This window comes from Oryctolagus cuniculus, chromosome 13 (assembly GCF_051225735.1).
Source record: "Oryctolagus cuniculus isolate XC-2025 breed Fujian yellow rabbit chromosome 13, ASM5122573v1, whole genome shotgun sequence".
NCBI lineage: Eukaryota > Metazoa > Chordata > Mammalia > Lagomorpha > Leporidae > Oryctolagus > Oryctolagus cuniculus.
Genome location: NC_142879.1, coordinates 109,607,945 through 109,634,187, shown reverse-complemented (window position 1 = coordinate 109,634,187; position 26,243 = coordinate 109,607,945). Strand labels below are relative to the sequence as shown.

At 54.4% G+C, this 26,243-nt stretch overlaps 1 protein-coding gene across 26 annotated transcripts in view; it reads right to left on the bottom strand.

The window, feature by feature from the left end:
- The window catches only part of PARD3 (par-3 family cell polarity regulator), a 514,965-nt gene that overhangs the window by 295,707 nt on the left and 193,015 nt on the right, over positions 1–26,243 (bottom strand). For all 26 annotated transcript variants that reach the window (XM_070056191.2, XM_070056180.2, XM_089312481.1 and 23 more), the window contains exon 4: positions 9,726–9,904. In XM_070056191.2, the coding sequence (XP_069912292.2) occupies positions 9,726–9,904 (179 nt within the window). The remainder of the gene's footprint in view (positions 1–9,725; positions 9,905–26,243) is intronic.

Genomic DNA, 26,243 nt, shown 5'->3' with positions numbered 1-26,243 from the left:
CACACACACAGGCTACACGCTGCACTTGGCAACTGAGTCGGCCTCCCCAGGACAAGCATGTGCACCAAAAAAGCGAAAAATGTTCCTACACAGGATTTCACTCTCTCAGTCACGGAGTTTTCTGTTTCCCTCGTTCTGATATCGTCCCGTGAAATATCTCCCGCAATTCATCAAAAATGCTGAAAACACTAAGACTGATAAATCTGTTCCTGTGTGGATCCCTGTCGTGTTGGGACGCTGGGTAAAGACGTGAGAACCTCCAGGTCGTCTCTGACCCACCTCACCAGCTGCCCATGAGCGGTCACTCAATCCCAAGATGAGAGCCGTGGACCTCGGATTTGGGAGGTAACACGCATGAGAGCCTGGACCTCGGATTTGGGAGGTCACACACATGAGAGCCGTAGACCTCGGATTTGGGAGGTCACACGCATGAGAGCCGTAGACCTCGGATTTGGGAGGTAACACGCATGAGAGCCGTGGACCTCGGATTTGGGAGGTAACACGCATGAGAGCCGTGGACCTCGGATTTGGGAGGTCACATGCATGAGAGCCGTGACCTCGGATTTGGGAGGTCACACGCATGAGAGCCGTGGACCTCGGATTTGGGAGGTAACACGCGTGAGAGCCGTGCCCTCGGATTTGGGAGGTAACACGCATGAGAGCCGTGACCTTGGATTTGGGAGGTAACACACAGCACCTTCACTCTGACACGGCCGCCACAGGTGACATCAGGACAACCAGATGCTACCGGATGCCTCTGTCAAATAATAAATTGTAACAGGAGTGGACAGCTGGCACATCAGCTGAAACACCACAGGGACACAGACATCCCACATCAAGTCCCTGGGCTCACATCCTGGCTCCCTCCCATCCAGCGTCTGCCATTGCACACAGGGAAGACAGGTGACGGCTGCAGTACGCGGGTCCCTGTCACCCACCTAGGAGACCTGGGCTGAGTTCCAGGCTCCAGGCTTCAACCTGGCCCAACTCTGTCCACTGCGGACATTCACGGATGAACCAGGCCACGGAAGATCTGTGTCCTCCTTTCTCTATTTCCCTCTCTAATTTTCAAATGATCACAAATTTTTAAATTAAAAAATAAATGACAACATGGTTTGGCTTTTGAGCTGTCAACTTCAGAAAAGAAATGGGAAGGTCAGAGTCTGCTGGGGAGGCAGCGTCTTCAGCTCAGCCTCCATGGGGCCAGTGCTATGGTGTAGCGGGTAAAGCTGCCACCTGCAGTGCTGGCATCCCATAAGGGCGCTGGTTCTAGTCCCGGCTGCTCCACTTCCCATCCAGCTCTCTGCTATGGCCTGGGAAAGCAGCAGAGGATGGCCCAAGTCCTTGGGCCCTGCACCCATGTGGGAGACCAGGAAAAAGCTGGCTTCAGATCAGCACAGCTCTGGCCATTGCAGCCAATTGGAGAGTGAACCAGCGGATGGAAGACCTCTCTCCCTCTCTCCCTCTCTCCCCCTTGTGTAACTCTTTCAAGTAAATAAGTAAATCTGGGGGAAAAAAAAAAAAAAAAGCATGGGCTGCAAAATTATTTCGCAACAAACTTATCTTTAAATATCAGTTTTCCAAAAACTTTAAATGTACACATTATACACATACCTGAAGGTGATTTCCTATAATAGTGTTCGTGCATCTGGAATTTTGAGTATAACCTGTCACATGAGGTCCCACGTGGAATTTTCCACCATGGCACCTAAACTTGAAATCAAAGCTTTGTTTGTGGTGTTTTGTTTTTTTTTGGGGGGGGTGGGGGATTTCAGATTTCAGATAATCAGAGTAAGGATGCTCGGTCCACACAGAAACCACAAACGTGCAACTCAGCAGGTCTGTGTGGTACAGTCCTAAGCTGTGGCCCAGGGTGCTGTCTCCTCCTCCCTCTTCACCTGGAGAGAGACTCTGACAGTCCGGGACCCCTCTCCAGAGTCTCACACGCAACACGCACTCCGCCACCTGCAACCACAAACTCACACATGAAACGGAGCACGCTTCTGCATGAAATAAAGTCGTCCCTCTAAGACTCAACAGCAGGCCGGCGCTGTGGCTCAATAGGCTAATCCTCCACCTAGCGGCGCCGGCACACCAGGTTCTAGTCCCGGTCGGGGCACCAGATTCTGTCCCGGTTACCCCTCTTCCAGGCCAGCTCTCTGCTGTGGCCCGGGAGGGCAGTGGAGGATGGCCCAAGTGCTTGGGCCCTGCACCCCATGGGAGACCAGGAGAAGCACCTGGCTCCTGCCTTCGGATCAGCACGCTGCACCAGCCACAGCGCACCGGCCGTGGCGGCCATTAGAGGGTGAACCAACGGCAAAAGGAAGACCTTTCTCTCTCTCTCTCTCTCAACTGTCCACTCTGCCTGTCCAAAAAAAAAAAAAAAAGACTCAACAGCAGAATTCAACCTCAGCGGCCAGCACTTCCTACCGGACAAACTCCACCCATTTCTGGTCTCTGCAGCTGCAGGGACTGTGATGGACAGGACCACGAGCCCAGAAGGTGTCACCACTGCCTAGGGCCTGGCCTGCTCCTAGCAGAGGAAGTGGTAACCAGGAGACCAGAGCAAGCGGGGAGGAAGGAAGGAAAGGAAGAAACCAGGTCTCACTGCAGCGGCAGACACCAGGAGATCTGCACTTGGAGCCCGGGACCGTCTCACACGCTGCTCAGACGTCTGAGCCGGTGAGACTCCAGGAGGCCGCAGAGGGAGGCATGCCAGCAGAACCCTCAGATGTCCACGAGATGGGGAGGGCTAGAAGTGCAACACTATGTCGCAGGCCAGGGGCCACCATGGCAAGAGGACCCAGTCTGACAGTGCCGTTGGTGGTGACCAGGGTACCAATACCTTGCTGAGGAAACAGGCGTGGCGCAGGACACCCTGAAGACCGTGGTGACTGTGCGCCTGTGTTTTCAGAACAACGCCACTCATGCAAGCAGGACAGGGAATGGAGTTTTTTTAAAATCAGCCCAATGATAATCAGTGATGTGATGGGAAAAGTCGATGGGGAGCTGGCTGTTTGCAAAGGGACAAAACATCACTCGAGGAGAAAAACCTAACTGCCTCCCGGCTGCTCCACTTCCAATCCAGCTCCCTGCTAATGCGCCTGGCAAAGCAGCAGAGGACGGAACCTGCACCCAGGTGCCAGACTCGGATGAAGCTCCTGGCTCCTGGCTTGGGCCTGGCCCAGCCCTGGCTGTTGCAGCCATCTGAGGACTGAACCAGCGGATGGAAGATCAATCTCTCTCTCTGCAACTTTGCCTTTCAAATAATTAAAGAAATTAAAAAAAAAAAAAAAAAAGACAGCCACAAACCCCTCCCTGGTCTTGGTGTAGGAGCCGGCACGGTGCCGAGACTCCCTCACTGTCCTGGGTCCCGTGCTGACTCCAGTTCCACACAGGGTACCTGAGGACTGTGTGGCCAGCGGCCATCACCTCCCCCAGAGGCTCCAAAGAGCACAGTTCTAGAACCTTCTATACCACTCACTACCACTAGACATTTCCTGCCTCTGTTTCTCCAGGGCATCCCAGAGACCCCTCAGAGCCAACCACAGTTCCAATGGGAAACTCGACTCACACCCCTTCCCCAACACCCAGAGCCATCCTCTCCTCCTCACTCCCTCACAAGCCCTGGCTGCAGCTATGTCTGGTCTGAGTCGACGTTTGGGGCCAAGACTTGCTCCTGGGCCCCAGCCCTCCTTCTACATCCACTATATCCTGCCTGGAGCTGTCCCTGTGGCCCTCAGCCATGGACCCCGGCTGGCTCCTGCGTCATCCACCACGTGGTGCACCCCACTCCCCACAGCACAGGACACCAAGCCAGCAGAGCCACGGCACTGGGACAGGCACTGGGCACAGGGTCTCTGGGATGACACACGCGCTGTCGCCCACGCTCCCGCTCATTCTGCAACTTGCAAACACTCGGCTTCTGTAGAAAAACTCGCCACTGTCCACACCTAGTTCCAATGCGCTTCCTCTTAGCAACGCGCCCCTCTGGGCAGAGCTGATGGTGGCATGAGTCTGCTTCACGTTAATGGCGGCTCTAAGCTGTAATTGAGCTAATTGTTTAAACTGCGGTTTCTGCTGTCACAGGGAAGCTGAGGCAGGAGGTCACTACTCACCATCAACCCCAAACTCGCAGCAGCACGGCCCGAGAATGCTTTGTCTGCTGCCTACTGCCTGCTTCTATCGAGATAAACTATCGAGATGAGCTCGGGTGCTCTCTATTTTGGGGGAGGGTATTTGCACACGGCTGGTGCCGCTCTAGCATCCCACATCGGAGTCCCCAGTCTAAGCCCCAGCCCTGACCCCAGCTCCCAGCTAACTGCAGCCTGGGAGGCAGCAGGTGACGGCTGAAGTGTTTGGGCCTCCCCCACCCAGGTGAGACACCTGGATTCAGTTCCCAGCTGCTGCCTGTGGCCTGGCCCATCCTCTGCTGTTGTAAGCATTTGGGAAGTGAAACATCGGATAAAAGATTGTCTCTCTGACTCGCTTCAAATAAAGTTTAAAAAAAGGGGGGAGGCATTTAAAAGAAAAACCTGGAGGTCACGTTAGGCACTATCGCTCAGCATTTCACTGGGTGGACCCTCCACGCGTGGCTCCTCGCGATGCTCAGAAAGGCGATCTTTGGTCATTTCTGATTTCAGAGTCCGCAGGGAGGGCTGCTTTATCCACACCGGAAATGCAGCTTGGGATGAGGACACGAAAGTACAGAAACCTCGGAACACACGTGGTGCACAGATGGGACGACAGGAACCGTTTCCACCCCAGGCCGTGAAAACCATGACCGGGGTGCTTTCCTACCCGGGGCCTGCGTGGAAAACAAACCCTCCCACCTCCCAACTGACGGAATTCCTCTGCGGGAATCCAGTCCCAGACAAGCCTCCGAGCTGTCCCAGTAACGGACACCCACATTCTCTGAAGGCCATGTCTAAAGGTTACTTACAAGAGCAAACCAAATTGGCAAAAATATAAATGCCAACCAACAGAGAAACCACCCAATAAAGTTAATAAGCAGCAACTCTAGGAGAGTCAGCAGGTGCGTTATCAATGAGACGCAGGAACAATCGCCCTACAGACAGAAATCAGGAAAAACTGCCAGAAATCAAACCACAGGTGAATCCCCGCGCGGTATCAGGGACAGCTGTGCTGTGCAGAAGTCCCGAGGCTGGCGCACCCAGATGTAGACGCTGCTCCTTTGCGAGATCTCAAACAACTCTAGACTGGGGGGGCCAGTGGCTGGAGAACCGTAAGATACCCCATAAGAGCCGTCGACATCGGCAGTTCTAAATTCAGAAGATCTCCCATTTCTGAGAGAAAGCACCGAGACCCTGAATATGACTCTGCGGGCAGGGGCAGGGCCCCGGAGGGGGAGGGGCTGCAGAGACACCAGATCCAAGCCTTGAAATCACCCGGCAACCATAAGCCCAGGGCACAGGAAATCATCCAAGGCCCTCTGAAGTCATTTGTTTTAAAAAAACGCTCAGGATGCCAACGCAGTGTCTTCCCACTCCCTAGCAGCAAAGCCTCTCCCTGGGACGCTGGCAGCACTGCACCTACCTGTGCGGGTTTGGGGGGGGGGGGGGGAGGGTTGGAGGGGGAGGGGGAGGAGGGGGGAGGGGAAGGAGGAAGGCAACTCAGAACCAGGCACCTGTGGCTGCCAGGGGCTGCTGACACAGCAGTGGTCTTTACTGCTCAGAGCCTCGCTCCACCTTCCTGATGGGGTGGGCCAGCCGTGCTCCCCGCCCTCGCCAGCCTCGGTCCCCAGCGGGCTGACTGACAAGGGGCAGTGGCAGAATCGCAAGCACTCCGTGGCACCGTGACAGGCACGCGCTCTCAAACACGTGGACGGCCTGCCCACTGCAATGGACAGACATCCCACAAAGGGGCCACCCGGTCTCCCCTCCAAGGACAAGGACAGAAAACCTCAAGGAATGCAGAAGCCCACAGACCCGGGGCCTGCCCACACCCTGGAGGCGGGGCCAGGATTCCAGCCGGGGCAGGTGGAAGACCCCAATCAGGACAGAGCGCCTGCTGCAGCAGAGGCATTGAGGGATGCCAGCACTGCTCTAGAGCCTGCCGAAGACTCCAAACCACCGGGCCAGACCATGAGCCCTTCAGGCAGGGGACTCATGGGAGCCCAGGGGGACAGAGGAGGCAGAAGAACCTGGACGCTGAACCAGTTTATTCCCGTGATTTCACACAGAAACGAAACCACGCCGCACTGACAAGGCCGGGAACAGGCAGCACCTGCGCCTGCTCAGAAATAAACAAACTTCCCGCCTCGCACCTCATCAGCAAGTCGGCCTCCCCGCTTTCCCCACCCTCTGCATCAGGAATACACGGAAGTCTCTGGATAACTGGAGATGAGGCCGTATCTCACCAGACACAAACACGTGAAAAGCTCTGACTGCATGCAAACAGCACAGACTCAGCGAGATCACTGGGCTGGTATTTGAAAAGCCAGAGAACAATGTGTAAGCCAATGCATGACCCGTGACACTGAGTTATCCGTCCACTGGGCTTCCTCAGACACAGATGCTTACACAGCTGAAGAACCTGGTGTGGGGAGTGCGGGCAGCTGGCCACATACAGCTCCGCACAGGGGAAGGCTGGCTGAGTAGCCAAGGATCTTTAAACCAAATCACGCTCAAGGATGTATCACCAGCGTTAAATACAAAGTGGGGATACCATGAGGGACTTGAAAGAGTTGGGGGGAAACTTGCACTACAGAAAAGCTCTGTGTGGGTTTCCAACATGTCTTGCACCGAAATAAACTTAACTTTAAAATAAAAGAGATTGGAAAGTCAGAGAGAGAAAGACATGAGAACCTTCTATCCACTGCTTCACTTGACAAATGGCCACAGAGGGCCAGGGCGGGGCCAGGTCAAGCCAGGAGCTCCGTGCAGGTCTCCCACATGGGCGCAGGGGCCATCCTCCTGTGCCTTTCCCAGGCCATAGCAGGGAGCTGGACATGAACCAGTGCCCACGAGGGATGCTGGTGTCACAGGTGGCACCAGCTGTGCCGGCTGTGCCACAATGCCGGCCGTAAGCTTAACGTCAAATCACACTTTCTGTGAACTTTCTGAAGTCCCCTTGTATAAATACCCACTAATGGGAGAACGAAGAATTATAAGAGACGGTACAAGAGAACATTGGGCATTCGTTAAAAACGCTGTCTAATAAAATTCACAGCAGGGGAACTATCCCTTGTGATATAGGGAAAATGTACAGATAACCAGGATGCAAACCTGTACACACGGCAGGAATCCTGTGTGTGTGTGTGTGTGTGTGTGTGTGTGTGTGTGTGTGAGAGAGAGAGAGAGAGAGAGAGAGAGAGAGAGAGAGAGAGAGAGAGAGAGAAGAGCAGAAGAGGGGAGGGGTGGGGAGGGGAGGGGAGGGGAGGGGAGGGAGATGGTGGGGACACCTCAGTGCCAGCTCCTGGCTGCTGGGATTGGGAGTTACGGGCAAATCCGTGTTGCTCTATCCTACCAGCGTCCCCATTTCTGCAGCGACAGAGGTGGACGTGGTGGGCAGTGGGCACTGCTCCCAGGACTGGAAGGCTCCAGCTTCACGTTGCAGACCCCCTGCTTGGAGGGGCCAGGTCCCCACTGCCCCCTGCCCAGTCCAGTCCTGTGGTGTAAGGTTTTACCGGGGGTGACACAGGGCACAGCTCGGGGAGGAGTGCGGGCGCCGCCCCTCTGAGTGACGTTGACATAAACAACTCCTAGGAACTGCGTGGGTGTGTGTGCTGTACGTGAGCCTGCCTGCCCCACACCCCCGAGATGCAGGACGGCTGAAAAGAAAGCCCATCACCATGAGGGCTCTGTGGGAGCCCCGGCTGCTCACACGCTCCTGATCATCCCTGCAAACGCGGTCCAAGCCAGGACGCCTCTCCAGGGCCTGGACTCCCGGGAAAGCCTGCTACATGACAAAGGCCACTGACTTCCCGCTACAGTGAGCAGACGCCCTCAAGGCTCTTCCTGGAATCCAGGGTATTTCAGGGGAGTGGGCCTGAAGTTAAATCCCTCGGCCAAAAGTTTAAAAACCCAAATACTCTCCATCTCTTCCTAGTAGATTCTTCTTGGTTTAAATGTACACACCCCAAGGATTTCTTTTTATTGAATGGTCAAGGGCCAAAATAATGGTTTCTTCAAAGGCAAAACTAAGTTACAAGAAATATTCAAGACAGGCTCCTTGATAGAGGTAGAAAGGGTACATCAAGCAAGTATCGAGATATGTCCATCCTGGGCCAGCACTGTGGTATAATGGGTTAAGCCACTACCTATGAAGCTGGCTCCCATATGGCTGCTGGTTCAAGTCCCAGCTGCTCCACTTCCAATCCAGCTCCCTGCTAATGTGCCTGGGAAAGCAGCAGCAGATGGCCCGAGTGCTGGGGCTCCTGGCTTCAGACCAGCCCAGCTCTAGTTTAGTGGCCATTTGGGGAGTGAACCAGTGGATGGAAGATTCTGTCTCTACCTCTCCCTAATTCTGACTTTCAAATAAATAAATCTTAAAAAACAAACAAACAAACAAAAAACTTCTCAGCTTAAAAAAATTGGGGGGGCTGGCACTGTGGTGTAATGGGCTAAGCCCTGACCTGCAGTGCCAGCATTCCGTATGGGCACCGGTTCAAGACCCAGCTGCTCTACTTCCAAACTTGCTCTCTGCTGTGCCTGGGAAAGCAGTGGAAGGAGCCCGAGCTCCTGCACCCACAGGGGAGACGCGGAAGAAGCTGCTGGCTTCTGGCTTCGGATCAGCCCAGATCTGGCCATTGTGGCCATTTGGGAAGTGAACCAGTGAACGGAAGACCTCTCTCTGTGTCCCTACCTCTGCCTCTCAAATAAATAAATAAAATCTTAAAAAAACAAAAAACACGATGTCCATCTTGACATTAACAGGCGTTTACTATGATTTCCACATTTCTCGTTGCACGCTGTGCTGAGTGACAGGCCACACTGAACACTGTCTACTAATTCATCCCACAGACAGGGGCGGGGCTCCTGTCCTGCAGGTGTAGCAGCAGAAGTGGGTGGGGAAATGCCGGAGTGGACACAGCGGGTGGTAAGGGCTCCAGGGGGACAGACGACAGAAAGCATTAACACATGCATCTTCAGAAACAGACGGCACAAGCTAAAGCTTATTTAGATTGAACACATCAGGTCAAGGGCCAAAATAAATTAGGTCAAGGAGGAAAACTGCATTAAACCCAGACAGCACACTTCCATTTGCGCTGGGAGACTTATAGGAGATGAAGTTATCAATCGGCCAGTCAGAATAAACGGCCCGGAGATCCGCTGCGGCCTTTCAGGGGCGCTTCCCAAGCACACGGGGAAACGCGCTCATCCCTGCGGGAAGTGTCCCTGTAGGGACATACGAGCAGCACGCCGAGGGGGGCCTGGGACCACCGCAGGGAAGGGGCTCTATGGGGCACACCCTTCCTGATGGACCTGCCCATTGCTGATCCAAGAGTATATCACCCACTCAAAAGCTGGACACAAAAAGAAATGTATGCCACACTCAGCATGGAATCTTATCAGGAAATTCAGCTCAACGAGGCTCAGGAGGCATCTGGGTATGCAAGCAGCCTCGACAGGGGCGTCCCTGGAGTAGACGACACCTGGCCCCAACACTACCACTGCCACCACCAGGAAGACAGGAGGGTGGGACTACAGCCAGCAGGTGCAGGGGAGGAGGGCGGGGCTAAAGCCAGCAGGTGCAGGGCTCACCTTCCTGTCGCAAGTGTTGGGACCACCCGATGGGCTCTGCTTGAGGAAGCCGGCTGTCGTGGACCAGCGCGTGGGGTTCTTCCTGGAGGGCTCCTCGGAGGAGAAGTGGTTGTCGCTGAGTGAGGTCGACAGGCCCACGAGGGCGGGGTCGCTGCTCCGGCGCACGTGCAGAGGCATATCTGGCAGCAGAGAGAAGCACACGGTTTAACACAAGGCACGAACCCTGAAACTGCACGGTGGGATCAGCTGGGTGCCAAGGACTCAAGCTTCCCCGTGAGGGCCAAGGAGCCAGCACGGAAGCATAAACTCCACGGCTTCCTCTGCAACGCCACAGGGCAAACAAGAGGTGGCCAGCTCTGGAGCGAGGCTGCCCGGGCGTGCACTTGGGGTCGACCGTGTGTTGTCCCTGGGAGTCTGGGGGAGCTGAGAGCCCTGGCCTGCAATCCCTTACACTCCAGTGCCTGGCTCAGCCCATCTCACAGAAGGAAACCGTGAGGCCCCATGGCACCAAGTACACCAAACACGGCTCCCTGGCAGACAGCAGTGACACCCCCCACCCCCAGCACTGCTGACGACTCCTCACAGACACGACTACTGAAGCCGAGCAGCTCAACAAACCCCACACGCGCGGTGTCACGGAGCCACTGGAAACGGGATCAGCAGGAGAGTTCATTCTCGCCCCCACAAAGTCTGAAATGCGTGCCTGATTTTTCTTAACACACATGTCCCTTGAGACGTTTGAAGATTGCCTCGTATGCACAGGTTTCAAGGTTTTTGGCACCAAAAGCAATTTCCTTTACGTCCACGTTTCCAGGAACTTTGTCCCCCGGTATCTGGTAGATCAAGAAGCACCTCGATGACGTGCGGCTACTCTGAAGAATTTGGGGGATAAATTGTTGCTTTCACCCAGTAAGCAGTTATCAGACAGAATGAAGCAAAAGCACGTCTCTCCACGCGGAAACCTGGACAAAGTCCAGACAGGTAACACCCACAGAGTTCCCGCATCTACTCCCACGATGGCATTCGAGCCACTGTATCCACAGACCGCAGTCTGCAGCTATGGCGCTAACGCAGCCAATCTCCCTCTTAGGCACGGGCTGGCATCAGCAGCGCTGGCAGCCAGGCTCTGACGGAGAAGAGACAGAAACAAAAACCAGACAGACAGACAGCAGCACAGGAGATGCCCCTTCAGCATCGGAACCAAGAGGCCCGTGTCAGCCACAGGGAAAACACTCGGAAGCGTGGGAGCACACCAGCTGCACAGGAAGCCATGTTCAGAGGTAGGACGTGAGTCCCGGGAACACGAAAGCAAGTTAGCAACGACCCCAAGAAGCAGAAGCACGGGACTCACCCCACCAAAGCACAAACTGTGCCAACACACCACGAGGACTTGGTCACATACAGCCTGGCAACAGGACCACAGGACAAGCAGACCCAACACCGAATAGCTAACGTTAGTCCTGATGATGGCTATACACAGTGTGCTGGCAGAAACAGACACGAAAAACACATGGATTTTAAGTTTGTGTAAGTACTGTTACAGCCCTTGCCACCTGTTACTCGCGCCCCAAAATAGACAAAATCCAGTAAGAACTCCACAGAGTCCAGGCTGCTCCACTTCCAATCCAGCTCCCTGCTAATGGCGCTGACAGCCTGGGACAGCAGCAGAGGGTGGCTCAAGTGTTTGGTCCCTGCCACCCCTGTGTGAGACCTCAATGAAGATCTTAGCTCCTGGCTTCGGTCTGGCCCAAGCCCGGCCGTTGCAGCTGTTTGGGGAAGTGAACCAGGGGATGGAAGAACTCTCTCTCTCCCTCTCTGTCTCTGTAACTCTATGTTTCAAAGGAATAAAATGAATCTTAAAGAAAAGCTTGAGTGAGATCAGGTTGTGGGCAGAGCGGGTTAAACTGCCACCTGCGATGCCAGCATCCCATACTGGAGCACCTATCTGAGTCCTGCTGCTCCACTTCCAATCCAGCTCCCTGCTAATGCACCTGAGAAAGCAGCCAAAGGCGGCCCAAGTGCTTGGTCCCTGCACCCACGTGGGAGACCCAGATGGAGTACTGGGCTCCTGGATTTAGCCTGACCTGACCTGGCGGTTGCAGCCATTTGGGGAGTGAACCAGTACATGCAAGATCTGTCACTCTGTCTTCCAAGTAAATAAATAAATGTATGTGTTAAGATCACAATGCTTTTACTACAAGGAAATTTCTCCACCAAAAGGGGAAAAAATTATCCCCGGGAGTCATTACATAAAAACACAAACACAAAGTGGGGTGGAGGGTTGCACTGCACCACTCTGGTGCAACTACAACACTGTTCAAGGTCTCTAGCTGCTCTGTTAGGAAACTCCAAGCACCCCACGTTGTGTGAGGGAGAACAGCAGCACTAACCGCCCACAAGACAAGGCACAGGAGCACCCAGAGCTGCGCCCGCGGTCTGCAGACGACCACAGGACAGAACCCCGAGCCCTGGAGCACAGAGCTCCCGCGTGATCCCCCGAGTGTGCTTGCCCCAAGGAAACAGCGTGCTCTCCGTGTGCCTGAAATCCCAGGGGCACCAGGACACACGGTTTCCACAGGCAAGTAACCAGGACCCTCTTCCCACAAGCTCACCGGGTTCATCTGCTGGTCTAATGAGCACTTGTCTAGATTTCTTGGCAGCTCACCAGCGCGGCATGCGCCGGGGGCCAGGCATCACTGGCATGAACTGCACCGTCTGGCAGCCACTCGGCTTGGCGGGTCATCCCGGACTGGAGGGCCTGGTGTGGTCCCAGCCTGGGTCTCCACCCCAGCTTCCTGCAGTGTGCGTCCTGGGAGTGGTGGGGGTCTCTGACACCCACGTGGAGACCCAGATGGAGTTCCAAGCTCCTGCCATTGACCCGCCGTAGCCCTGGCCATTGGAGGCATTTGGGAAGCAAGCTAGCAGGTGGGGAGATGTCTCTCTCTCTCTCTCTCTCTCTCTCTCTCTCTCTCTCTGTCTCTCTCTCTTTTTCAGTTTTTTTTAACTGCAATGTTAAGGACATCCAGAGAAGCTCCCATAATGCGGCCTTCCCGTGAGTTCCCAGTGCACTAAGCTTTTCACGTTCAGGAAAATCCATACAAGGAAGCAGCATAAACGCTCACTGTGCCGGAGTCTATTATGTCACTCCGTGGGCGCCAGGTACCCCCAGTCTCAGACCCCAGGTTTACGTCAGTTTCCACTGTTGATCCCAGGAAGGTGGCCCCGGATTTGATAACCGAGCTGACGAGGCCAGAGCGGAACCCAGCTGAAGACACGCGCAGCATGGCCTCACCCACAGACACCCAAACCACATCATCGAGGCGCCGAGCTGGGTGCTGCGAGGCACCTGGGAAGCTTAGCCACAGCGTTCCATCAGCCCTGCAAACGGGGACGCAGCCAAAAGATCTACTGACTTCAACGGCAAAGGCACTGCGGACTGGGGAGCTCCATGGTCACTGGGGAACAGAAACCTCCAGACCCCAAGTTGCACACGGAAGTCTGAGCTGTAGCATGGGGGACAAGAACGGTCAAGGGTCCGTCTTGTTATGGATGGGCTCACATCACTGATCCTCACATAAACCAAGTAACCGGGGTGCGCTGGCCTTCCTGAGAAAACACTGTTCTGGGAAAACTGGCTCCTTGGCACACAGACCACTGCAGACAAGGAATTCTCAAAAGACACGGTGGACATGCCGCATACAGCAGAAGTGTGTCATGCCTACTCCATGTATGATCATGCAAACATTAGAAAAGGGGCCGGGGCTCTGGAGTTGTAAGTTAAGCCTCCGTCTGAGGCACTGGCATCTGACATGGGCACCAGTTTGAGTCCCGGCTGCTCCTCTTCTGATCCAGCTCCCTGCTGATGAGCCTGGGAAAGCAGTGGAACATGGCCCAAGTGCTTCAGCCCCTGCACCCCCTCGGGAGGCCAGATAAAGCTCCTGGCTCCTGGCTTTGGATGGGCCCAGCACTGGTCTTTGTGGCCATTTGGGAAATGAACCAGTAGACGGTTCTTTCTCCCCCAGCCCTGCAACTCTGCCTTTCAAATAAATAAATCTTTTTAAAAAATTTAATTTTTTTTTTAAAAAGTCAACAAGAAAGGAGGTTGGTGCCGTGGGGCCGCAGGTTCAGCCATTGCATGGGGCGACCGTGCACACCGCGGAGTCTCGTACCAGCTTCCGATTCTGCTTCCTGAGACGCTGGCTGCTGCGGGTTTGGGGATGAAGGAGAGAAGAAAAGAGCTCTGTATCTTTCTTTCACATAAAATGAAAAGAAAATTCGAGAAACGACAACAAGAAACGCGGTTTGGTCTTGGCCGCAGAGCACTGGAAGGTGTCTTCCCCTGGGATCTGGGGCTGTTGCTGGCGCCCACTCGGCATCAGGAATAATCGGATGCGATCTGCACTCATTCCAGTGATGAGAAACAACAGGAGCTGCCAGAGGAAGGGGTCCTGGTCGTTATTATCCCAACTCCTCCGTTCCTAACTTCAGGAAAACTGCAGTATTTAAAAATATGGCGGCAGAACTTTCCAACCCTGTAATCTTCTGATTTATTGAATACAGAGCTGTTCAAAGTATATCATCTGAAATATTAAAAAGAAGATTCAAAGACCGGGTTCTTCAATAATTAAGCTGCTGGCAGAAGCGCGAGGGCTGGAGCGATGTCCCTGGGCCGTTTGATGTGCGGGTGGCTTTGAAGCTGCAGGGAGCAGGCACAGCCGCGTCTCCAGACCCGAAACCGCCCGGCACTAATGCACTGTAAATATTGACTTCTCTCTCTAGACATGGAGCTTCTTAAATAAGCTCAAGAAATGGCCAATCTGATTGTGAATTAGAGCAACGCCAACAAGAAGACACATGGCTCTTCATCCACTCACCTGACGTGTACTTCAAGGCACAGGTACTCAGCCAAATTTAAAATGAAACACACACTACAGGGAGTGCAGGCACTGGGCCTAGCGCTAGGAGCCCACCTCCCACACGGCAGTGCCTGTGTCCGATGCCCAGCGCCCACTCCTGACCCCAGCTCCCTGCTAACGCAGGCTCAGGGAGAGGCAGACGCGGCTCAGGGGACTGGAGCCCTGCCACCCACAGGGCAGACCCCCCCAGAGCTGGCCTCGCCCCAGCAGCTGGGGGCACCTAGGGAGAAAACCAGCAACAGGCGTGCTGCATCTCTGTGTGACATAATCTCTCTGCCACACAGACTCAAATAAGTAAATGCAGCCCTGAAAATACTCAGCTGTGGGTGTCCTGTTAGAACTCAGGGCGCAGACAGCAGAACCACGCTCCGTGGAAAACCAACGCTGCCAACACCATCCTAGTGCGACTGTCCACTGCCTAACTCAACCCTCAGCACGCCGAGAACCAGGGCAGTGACACGGGCCATGGGGACTGCCACAGGCCTGGGCACTGTTCAAAAATACATGCAGACAGAATGAACCACCCATGTAATTTGGAGCGGAAATTGGTGAAATCCACACATACTTTTTGTGTTACTATACTTTTGCCACAGTAATTTCAACAACGTTTTACACAAAAATTGGCTTTACATTTTTTTAATAAAATTAATTTATTCATTCATTCACTCACTCATATGTCAGTTACAGGGAGAGGCAAAGAGAGAGAGGAGAGAGAGATCTTCCATCTGATGGTGCGCTCCCCACATGGCCACAATGGTCAGGGCTGGACCAGACCACAGCCAGGAGCCAGGAGCTTCCCCCAGGTCTCCCAGGTGGGTGCAGAGGCTGAAGCACTTGGATCATCTTCCACTGCTTTCCCAGGCCATATAGCAGGGAGCTGGATGGGAAGTGGAGCAGCCAAGACTCCAACCAGCGCCCATAGGGGATGTCAGTGCTGCAGACGGCAGTTTTACCCACTTACACCACAGCGCCAGCCCTTACTTAACCTTTTTTTTTTTTTTTTTGACAGGCAGAGTGGACAGTGAGAGAGAGAGACAGAGAGAAAGGTCTTCCTTTTGCCGTTGGTTCACCCTCCAATGGCCGCCGCGGCCCGCGCACTGCGGCCAGGGCACCGCGCTGATCCAAAGGCAGGAGCCAGGTGCTTCTCCTGGTCTCCCATGGGGTGCAGGGCCCAAGCACTTGGGCCATCCTCCACTGCACTCCCTGGCCACAGCAGAGAGCTGGCCTGGAAGAGGGGCAACCGGGACAGAATCCGGCACCCCGACCGTACTTAACCTTTTAATTTCACTTTCCATGAACTTTCTGAAGGACTCTCAGACCAGGCTGATGTGAAGGTACTTAACCAGTGTGTCACTGAGCTAAGATCCTCGGAGGCAACTTGCAGAAGACACGCCAAGAAGTACGATTTGGGGGCTGGGCTGTGGCGTAGTGGGCTAAGCCTCTGCCCGCAGTGCTGGCATCCCATATGGGCACCAGTTCAAGTCTTGGCCACTCCACTTCCACTCCAGCTCCCTGCTAAGGTGCCCAGGAAGGCAGCGGAAGGTGGTCCAAGTGCTTGAGCCCTGCACCCACAAGGGAGACCCAAAACAAGCTCCTGGCTTCAGCCTGGCCCAGTTCCAGCCATTGCAGCCATTTGGAGAGTGAACCAGCGGATAGAAGACTTCTCTCTGTCTCTCTATAACCCTGCCTCTGAAATAAATAAATACATCTTTTAAAAAAAGAAGCAGCAGCAGCAGCAGCAGCAGCCTTGAAAAACAAGGAGTGACCCAGAGAAGGGGATTTAACAGCTAGTGTTTCATCATGCTGATATCAACTACGCTGTTACGTGTCAGCAGCAGGTACACAATACTACAGCTGGAGGGGGCCTTGGAGAGCAATGGGGCCCTCATGTTTTGTTTTTTAAGATTCATTTATCTGGGCCGGCTCCGCAGCTCACTAGGCTAATCCTCCGCCTTGCGGCGCCGGCACACCGGGTTCTAGTCCCGGTCGGGTCACCGGATTCCGTCCCGGTTGCTCCTCTTCCAGTCCAGCTCTCTGCTGTGGCCAGGGAGTGCAGTGGAGGATGGCCCAGGTGCTTGGGCCTTGCACCCGCATGGGAGGCCAGGAGGAGGCACCTGGCTCCTGGCTTCGGATCAGCGCAGCACTGGCCGTAGCGGCCATTTAGGGGGTGAACCAACGGTAGGAAGACCTTTCTCTCTCTGTCTAGCTCTGCCTCTCAAAAAAAAAAAAAAAAAAAAAAAAAAAAAAAAAAAGATTTATTTATCTGAAAGGCAGTGTTACAGAGAAGCAGAGGCAGAGGGAGAGGCAGAGGCAAAGGGAGGGGGAGAGGCAGAGGGAGAGGGGGAGAGACAGAGGCAGAGGCGGAGGGAGAGGGAGAGGGAGGGGGAGAGGGAGAGGGAGAGGGCGAGGCAGAGGTCTTCCATCCATTGGTTCACTTCCCCAGATGGCCGGAGCTGCACTGATCTGAAGCCAGGAGCTTCTTCCAGGTCTCCCCGTGGGTGCAGGGGACCAAAGACTTGGGCCATCTTCCACTGCTTTCCCAGGCCATAGCAGAGAGCTGGATTGGAAGTGAAGCAGCCAAGACTCGAACCGGTGCCCATGTGTGATGCTGGCACTGCAGGTGGCGGCTTTACCCACCATGCCACAGCACCAGCCCCAGCCCTCATGTTTTATAGATGAGGGCACTGAGCCCAGACCCGAGAGGGAAGGGTGGATCAGAGGCCGAGCTGCTGCAGCGTGCACCTGGGATACTGGTTAGTCAACTCTCGGTTCTCTGCACTGTCGAGTGCACACCACTGTCCAGAACGGACAGATGCAGCAGGCTGACGTGACAATGACATGTCCCCGCAGGCACCAGGTGATGTCCTGGGAAGTGTATGCACCTGCCTGCAAGCTGAACAATGCATTCAGTGGCTCCACCGAATATTAGACACAACAAGTGCACAACAAGTTCATACAGTAGCCAGCACTGTACTGTCGCAGGTAAAGTTGCCACCTGCAGCACCAGCATCCCATATGGGAACTTGTTCACATCCCAGCAGCTCCACTTCCAATCCAGCTCCCTGCCAACGGCCTGGGAAAAGCAGCAGAAGATGACTCAGTGCTTGGGCCCCTGCACCACGTGGAGTCCTGGATGGAACTCCTGGCTCCTGGCTTCAGCCTGGCCCAACACTGGCCATTGCAGCCAACTGCAGAGTGGAAGTGGATGGAAGATCTCTCTGCGTCTGTCTCCCTTTCTTCCTGTAACTGTCAAATAAATCAATTTCTTTTATTAAAGATGTATTTATTTATTTGAAAGTCAGAGTTACACAGAGAGAGAAGGAGAGGCAGAGAGAGAAAGAGAAAGGTCTTCCATTCACTGGTTCACTCCCCGATTGGCCACAATGACTGGAGTTGTGCCAATCCAGAGCTAGGAGCCAGGAGCTTCTTCCAGGTCTCCCACATGGGCGCAGGGGCCCTAGGACTTGGAACACCTTCCACTGCTTTCCCAGGCCGCAGCAGAGAGCTGGATCAGAAGTAGAGCAGCTGGGACTCGAACCAGCACCCGTATGGGATGGCAGCACTGCAGGCGGTAGCTTTACCCACTATGCCACAGCACCGGCCCCTAAATCGATCTTTTTAAAAAAGAATAAAAAAGAATTTGTTCATAGGAAATGGAATTAAAAGATTAGTTCTGCAGGAAGTTGCAAACATATCAAAATCCACGCATGGCTTGTTCATAATATGCAATTCATAAATTTTTTGAAGAACACTTATAAGAGGAGGGGAAAAAAGCAACAGGAAAATCACCCACAGTTTTCAACGGTTGAGGCTGGTGCGGTGGCATAGCGGGTTAATCCACTGTCTACAACCAACCCATATGGGTGCTGGTTCAATTCTCTGTAAGGTGTCTGACAGGCTGTGCTGGGGCGAATACGACAAAGTTTCCATAAGATCAACTGCTAAAGGCAAAAAACACGGCATGAAACAAAGCCCAAAGGACACGGGACAGGTTCACAACCCGGGGGCACCGCCTTGCGCAGCACCACTCTGGCATGTGCCCTGCACGTGGGCTCCCCAGATACGCCGCCATGTGAGCACCATGTCTGCAGTTAGAAACCAATTCAGCGAGAATTCACAAATTACAACGACCACCTGTACCTTTCTCTCTTCTCAGTAACTGTCTTGAATTGTTAACTTGTTTTTAATTGAAAGACACAGATGCATACAACATCCATCCACTGGGTCACTTTGCTGATGTCCACAATGGCCAGGGTTTGGACAGGTGAAAGCCAGGAGCCAGGGACTGCACTGTGGCCTCCCACGGGCATGCCAGGGGTCCAAATACTTGAGCCATCCCCCGCTGCCTACCGGGGTGTGCAACAGCAGGCAGGCAGGATTAGGAGCAGAGCCAGACTGAAATCCAGGCACCCAGAGAAGGGCTGTGGGTGTCGTAACTGCACCTTGCCGAAAAGTCTGCTGGAACCAGCAACCATTGGGAGAGTGAACCACAAGCCCAGAAACAGCAGCTCCACCTGAGCCAGGCTCGGCGCCGCAGGCAGCGTCAGAGGCAGGCACGGGCACCTCCTGGCTCTGTCCACCACGAACCTGCGGTTGGCCGGTTCCACCCCGCCACCATCAGTAACCCCACTGCAGAGGCCGCGTCCCAAGACCTCACAGCACACAGGCCGCTCGCAGGAGTCATGGACGTGGAGCCTTCGGCAGCAAGCACACGGGCTTCAGGAAGACTCCAAGAAGTTCACAGGACTGGAATTTAAACATGCATTTACTGGACAGCAAAATAAATGATTTTTCAACTCCAATTTTCATAATTTGGGGGTGGGGGACAGAGAACAAGCATTCAACTGCTTTCAACAGCCAGGGCGCCAAAGCCAGGAGCTAGGATTGCACCCCAGGTCTCTTAAGTACTGGAGCCTAGGGCGCCCATTAGCAGAAAGCCACAGTCAGTGGCCAGAGCAGGATTCGCAGCCAGGCACCCTGGAGCAAGACGTGAGCATCTTGACCTCCGAGCCAAACTCCGGTCCCAGCCATTTTCTGAAGTCCACTCATGCAGGGACAGGAAGGAGGGCTTGTGCCAATCACCAGGAGCGAAGACATCCAGACGGAAGGGACGGCCACAGTCGTCCTACCGCCCACCTGCCCCACACCCTCCTTGCGTCCCCTCTGAGAAGTCCCTGGCCTCGTCCCCATGAGCTCGCTCTCCAGCAGACACCTGCCAGGCGTCACCAGCACCCAGCTTCCAGGTCATACCCTGGAGGCGAGGCCCCTGCCCAGCTGGACCCACAGGAAGCAAATGATGGCACAGCAGACGTGCCTTGGGGGTTGGTCTGCCTTGGGCTCTACCCAGGCATGGGGTGAGGCGGGTTTCTGAGCCTGTGGGAACGGAGGAAGGAAGAGAAGGGGCGAGCAGAGAAAAGCCAGGCCAGATCCTACACTCAAGGAAAACACAGGAACTCCATGTGGCTCATGCACAGAGCTGAAAGACACGGGTTCCACCCTGGACCACACGGCCCAGGGCCCAGGAGGCCACACGGTGTCCACCTGCCACGTGTCCACAGCCACCCAGCAATCTGGTTAAAGTGACTCCATGGGTGTGGACGGGCAGGACTGAAACTGTGCTTCCACGTCCAGTGCCGTGAGTGCTGCTAGGCCAAGTGCCACCGAGACCCAGAGCAGCAGGGCCAGGCCATGCTGAAAGTGAGTTTGGTGATGGTCAAACACCCGGGCTGCATTCTCAAAGCCACAGGTTCTCACCGTCACCCGCTCACTGGATTCTGCCCTGTGGTCGGAGCCAGCCCCAGGGCAGCCTCGGGAATGCACCCAACACAGCTCAGGAAAAGCCCAACGGATGCCCAGACTCAGCCCCCCAACTCGGGGGTCACAGCACCCTCGGAGCGAGCTGAGCACGGACCCTCTGTATATGCTGAACATCACATGTCCACTGGATGGCTGCATCCACAGTGGACACTCCCCAGGGACTCAGCATGGGGGGTCAGCATGGGGAGCCGTCAGGCGGAAGCTGACTCCCCACTGAGTGAGGACAGACCCTCCCTAATCTGGCTCCCTAGCTCAATTCAAACCCCGGTTCCCGCCCACAGAGCAGCAGGAGCCCATGTCTGTGGTGTGCACCTGTACAGTGAGCAGCACGGCTATCCTCGGCAGGCACAGGCGCTCGAGGCCTGGGGAGGACACACAGCGCTCTCCCGGCTGGCCAAGTTCCCAAGCATCACCGCTTCCGTGGCTGGTGACAAATCCCTGGCCACAACGCCTGGCCACGTCTGGCTTTTTTTTTTTTTAAACTATTAACTTTGTCCCTATCATCCTTCACACACCGCCGACTTCCTGACAGGAACCCGACAGCCCAAGTCAAGCCCAGCCCAGCCCAGGCTTCCAGAAAATTCCGCACGGGTGTCTGGAGGGAGTCCCCCCGTCACTGCCACTTTTCCAGGGGGCTCAACAATCACATAATTAGATTTTGAAATTATCAATTTCATCTGACAAGTAATTCGTCTTCCAAAAATTGATGCTGACTCCTGATTGCACTGAAGGAACCTCTCAGCGCCCAGCGCCGCCTGCTGCAACATTCGACTCCGTGATTTCATTACGGATTCAAGTACGCCCGTAGCTGTCAGGCTCACGTCTGATGAGCATCACTTCTCCGTCCCTTCCTTATTATAGCCTTTCTTCCATCGCTCCACGTGGAAGCGTAGTACTGTTCCCCCACATAAAGACTCCGCCAGCCAATCTTCTGTTAGTTAAGGATGCGTCTTTGCAGCCCCTCTACCTTACTGGATTTTACAGTTATTTCACTGTTCTGTGCCTGTAATTTTTACTTATTCTATGTCAAAGGCACAGAGACAGACACAGAGAGATCTTCCACCTGCTGGTTCACTCCCCCAGCCAGGAGCCTGGGACTCGTGGGTGCAGGGTCCGACTCCTTCAGCCATCGCCACTACCTCCTCGGAGCAGACTCGAATCCAAGGGCTCCCACACGGGATGTGGGCGTCCTGAGTGGCGTCTCGGCCACTTTGCAAACGCCCGCCCACACTGTGGTGGGTGACCAGCTCGTACCGTGAGAAGCCTCGGTACCTCCAAAGGAGGCATCAGGACCTTTTTCCTGCCAGGGGCCATTTGGGCATTTCTGACACTGTTCCTGGGATACACACCATCAACTTAAAAATTCTCAGGACCCGTCATCCTCTTGGGAAGGTTTCGGTGCCAACTGGATTCCTTGCCACAGAGCTGTGCCCATCCTGCTCCTGGTAAAGGCACCAGGCAGTAAGCAGGGGGCTCAGGAGCCTGCGACACCGACACCCACGGCTGCGCGTCTGGCCATGGCCACACCGGGCACGGCGACCTCCCGAGGTCAACGCCTCTTCTCAAGGAAGCATCCTACCCACACCAGGCACGTCTGCCTTGGCCAACAAACGTGCTGTATTCTTCTGCCCAGTAACAATCCCACCAGAATGGTCTCCCCAGGATAACAGCGACCTGCATGTCGTGAGCACTCAGGAGTTCTCACTTGCACCCACAGCCCTTGCACACGGGGCCATGGCTTGGGTCAGTGGGCGTGTGCACCTCTGTGGGACCTCACTGGGGCTCAGCGCCCACCAGTCATGCAAACGGTCTGGGAATATTTCAGAAATGGTCCGTTCCAGCAACCCCAGTCAGAAACGCTGAAAATCCGGTCCAGGATGTGGCTCAGCCACTCTTGTCACAAGCAAGGTTTCCAGTTGATTCCGTGGCGCAAGCCAGGCTGGGAGTCCCTGCTGTAAAAGCAGAGCCCGATACAGGAGGTCTCCAGTGACGGCTCCAGCGGCCCCGCCCCCTGCTGCAGCCAATCCCCATGTCTCCTTTAAAGTCTCATGTCAACTGCTCAGTGTGCACACACACACACACACACACATCCCTCTGAAAATGTAACAGTTCCGGGGGTTCCCTGAACTGAGCTAGGCCAAAGTGAAATTACATTACAGTCTCAAAACTCTCTCAGCACTCACCCAGGAAAAGATCTGTGGCTCTTTCAGGACTTCCAACTTTATCTGAAAATGTCTCACAGAGAGAATACTGTTTCGACTCTCCAATGCAGGGCAAAATCGCCTGCAATTTCAACATCTCATTGAATTTTTTATGAGATACTTTTATGTGTATATTTGCATGGCTTGGGATTCATAACACACGTCCACGACTCCCCGAGGAAGTAAACAAACATTTACATAAGCTTTTTTTTTATTAATGTGCTATATTTGGAACTAACCCAGTGTGACAGCTCAAATTCTATTGTCAATTTGTGCATAAAATAGGAAATTGCAATAATCATGGAGGAACATATTAATTCTCCACTAAGTATTTTGAGGAGACCGAACGAATGTGTGGCTGCTTATTAATTGAGGAGATAAAGCACTTTAATACTGATAAAGCATTTCTAATATTTAAGTAGCACTTTTACGATGCAAAAGCCAAGAACTTTACCCATAACTCCACCAGCCTGACAACCAAGCAAACAGAATTCTACCCAATGGTGGTTTCCTAGGCAACAAGCACCGTTAGGGCTCGCGGAGGAAGAGAAAGCACCCCAGCTTTTCCAGTGGCTTGGGAAACGCATTTTAATTGTCAGAATGTCACAGGGACAACAACACTGAGAATCGTTTCATTGGAAACGACTCAAAGCCGAGTGCCATTTTCATTATGGGAAACGAGGTGTGGAAAAATAGAAAAATTAGATTCCCTTCCTTTGCTCTGATTAAGCCCACACGGTAATCTATCATATTTGATTCTACAGAATTTATCCACGTAGAGACGGATTTCTTCCGCAAATCTGGCCGCCTAACCGACTGAACTCAGAACACAGTCCTTCGGGATAATGGGACAGCGTAGCACGACGCGTGTGCCCGGCAGCCATGTGACACAGAGACAAGCTCACGCACGCCTAGGTCTTCATCCAAAGCACGCTTCGCAAAGCAGAGACGAAAGGGAACTGGGCTGCCCACGGCCTGCCTTGGCCCCAGCTTCCTCACCTCCAACCAGGAGGGCCAAAGAAAAAAACCATTCCCTTCCTCCGCAGCTCTTGATTCCTGGAAGTAAGGCGTAGAAGTCTGTTCTGCCTAGAAGCACTGCTTACAAAACGCTTCGTTTAAGCATTTTAAAGTTTTTCTTTGTAGGACGTCAACGTTGACAGTTAACCTTTAGAAAATCAGGCTGGAAGTGCCCGCTCCAGGGCTGTAAAAATGCCCGGGTTTTACACCAGTGCTGGCGTTTGCTCTCGTATCCCCGTCAGGAACACTCACTTGGGTTGGAAGCAATGTGTCGGCTGCCCCCACCCCCATCTACACGCCCACAATACGTCACCACGGTCTGCATTTTCCTTGTCTAGTCGATTCAGGAACTCCGATGAAACCGATCGGTTATTCCATCAGAACCCCCCAGTGTAGGAGCTGCAGCCACTTATTGCCAGAGCGATCTGATAATGCGCCTCCCGGTGACTGGCAGGTCGCTCACAGGACCGTCAACGCCAAGACAGCACGTACTCTGGTGAGGAGAGTCAATCATCTGTTCCTTTTCTTCTTGGTGCCTCCATCCCCTTTCTGCCCGCTGCTCAGAACCCTGGACATAGGAAGACTCCCCCATACGTGATGCAGGATTAGCTCAAAGTCTCACGAGGCCACTACAGCAACAGGAGAGGGAGAAGCCCAGGACCCTCACGGCCACACCGACCGGATCCGGCGGCCGCTGGGCTGGAGGCCCTGGCTGGGCTGGGTCGGGCAGGCTGGGGAGAGGCACAGCCGGAAGCCGGCTCTCTTCCCACCACAGCACACGGCTGTGAGCGACCTCAGCACTGTGAGGGTCTTAGCCCCTGTGACAGACGGCGGGCACTCACGTCACTCCCCACCTCGGTCCTGCTTTTCAGCTCCAATTTACAAGGACCCTGTTCACGGGTCACTCGGTGCCGCCTTATGCTCATCTGCGCTGTTAACCGGATCCCACACCTCAGCGCCGGCGAGAGCACGGGTTCTACCCCGCCAGGTCTGCACAGTGTCCTGCGCGCCCGCCCCAAGACAGGAAGTGGCAAAGACCAACGCTGCTGCCAAATTCACACCTCCAGGGCGCGGTCTCAGGAAGTGACCCCGACTCACGGGAATGCACTCATGCCAAGTCCTCCCCGTGCTCCTCACGGGAATGCACTCATGCCCAAGTCCTCCCCGTGCTCCTCACGGGAATGCACTCATGCCCAAGTCCTCCCCATGCTCCTCACGGGAATGCACTCATCCCCAAGTCCTCCCCGTGCTCCTCACGGGAATGCACTCATCCCCAAGTCCTCCCGTGTGCTTCAGGCAACCACAGCAGGATGGAAACCCAAGCCAGCTCCTCCCACAGGGGAGGCGCCTGTCCAGCCCACCCCGGGACTCGGAATTCCGTAAAGGCAGCAAGCTCCTCTTTAAGTTGACGATTTTGCATGGCCCACGAATGATGTCAAAAACACCCAAAGGGCCCTTGGCAGTTTAGAAAAAGAAAAAAGGTACCCACTGCTTTATCAGGAAATGAGAAAAAGGAAATCTCCAATCTTTCGAATCTTTGAAATCTCAGATTTAAAAGAAAAACCCCACATGCAATCAAAAACTAATGAGAAGAGTTAAACAGCACACCAGCATTTCTAAAAAAAGAAAGCATGTGGCTTAGTAGGTTAACGCCCTGGCCTGAAGCACCGGCATCCCGTATGGGCGCTGGTTCAAGCCCTGGCTGCTCCACTCCCGATCCAGCTCTCTGCTATGGCCTGGGAAAGCAGCTGAAGATTGACCAAGTGCTGGGCCCCTGCACCCACGTGGGAGCCCCAGAAGAAGCTCCTGGCTCCTGGCTTCAAATCGGCACAGCTCCAGCCATTGTGGCCAATTGGGGAGTGAACCAGTGGGTGGAAGATCTTTCTCTCCCTCCTTCTCTCTCTCTCTCTCTCTCTCTCTCTCTCTCTCTCTCTCTCTGTGTGTGTGTGTGTGTGTAATTCTGACTTTCAAATAAATAAATAAATATTTAAGAGAGAGAGAGAGAGAAAGCAGAAAGTCCTATAGGGAAAGACAGTCGTTGGTATATTCCTAAAAAGCAAGAACCCATCGCAGTCAGAGGACTGACCCCCTGTCAAGAGCTATCTACTGGATTAAAACACCAAAAACCCCAGCACAGATAGCACGGTAGGACAGCTCCACCCCAGGAAGAATCCCATCCTACACATCCAACCACATCAGAACCGAGCCAGTGCCACAGCCCCGCGGCACCATGGAAGTCCAGCACACGCCAGCAAGGTCAGGTCACGGTCAGAGGGAGGGGAGATCCAGGGACCACGTGCCAGGAAGAGGAGGCAGAAGCCATGGGGGAGCGGGGGAGGGGTGGACATGGACATGGACCAACGTGCAGTAGTCACGTCCAAACCTGTGCTCTTTCCCTCACCTCTAAGTGCGGCTTAAGTCCAGCTCCTCGGCTCCACCCTCAAATCCCCTCTCCTCCCGCCCCCTCCCTGGCCCTCCCAGCTGGAACAGTCTACAGGAAGTGCCCCACCCAGGAGCCTTCAGGCAAGCCCAGCCCAGACAAAGGGGTCTGGAGCTGGCTTACAGCA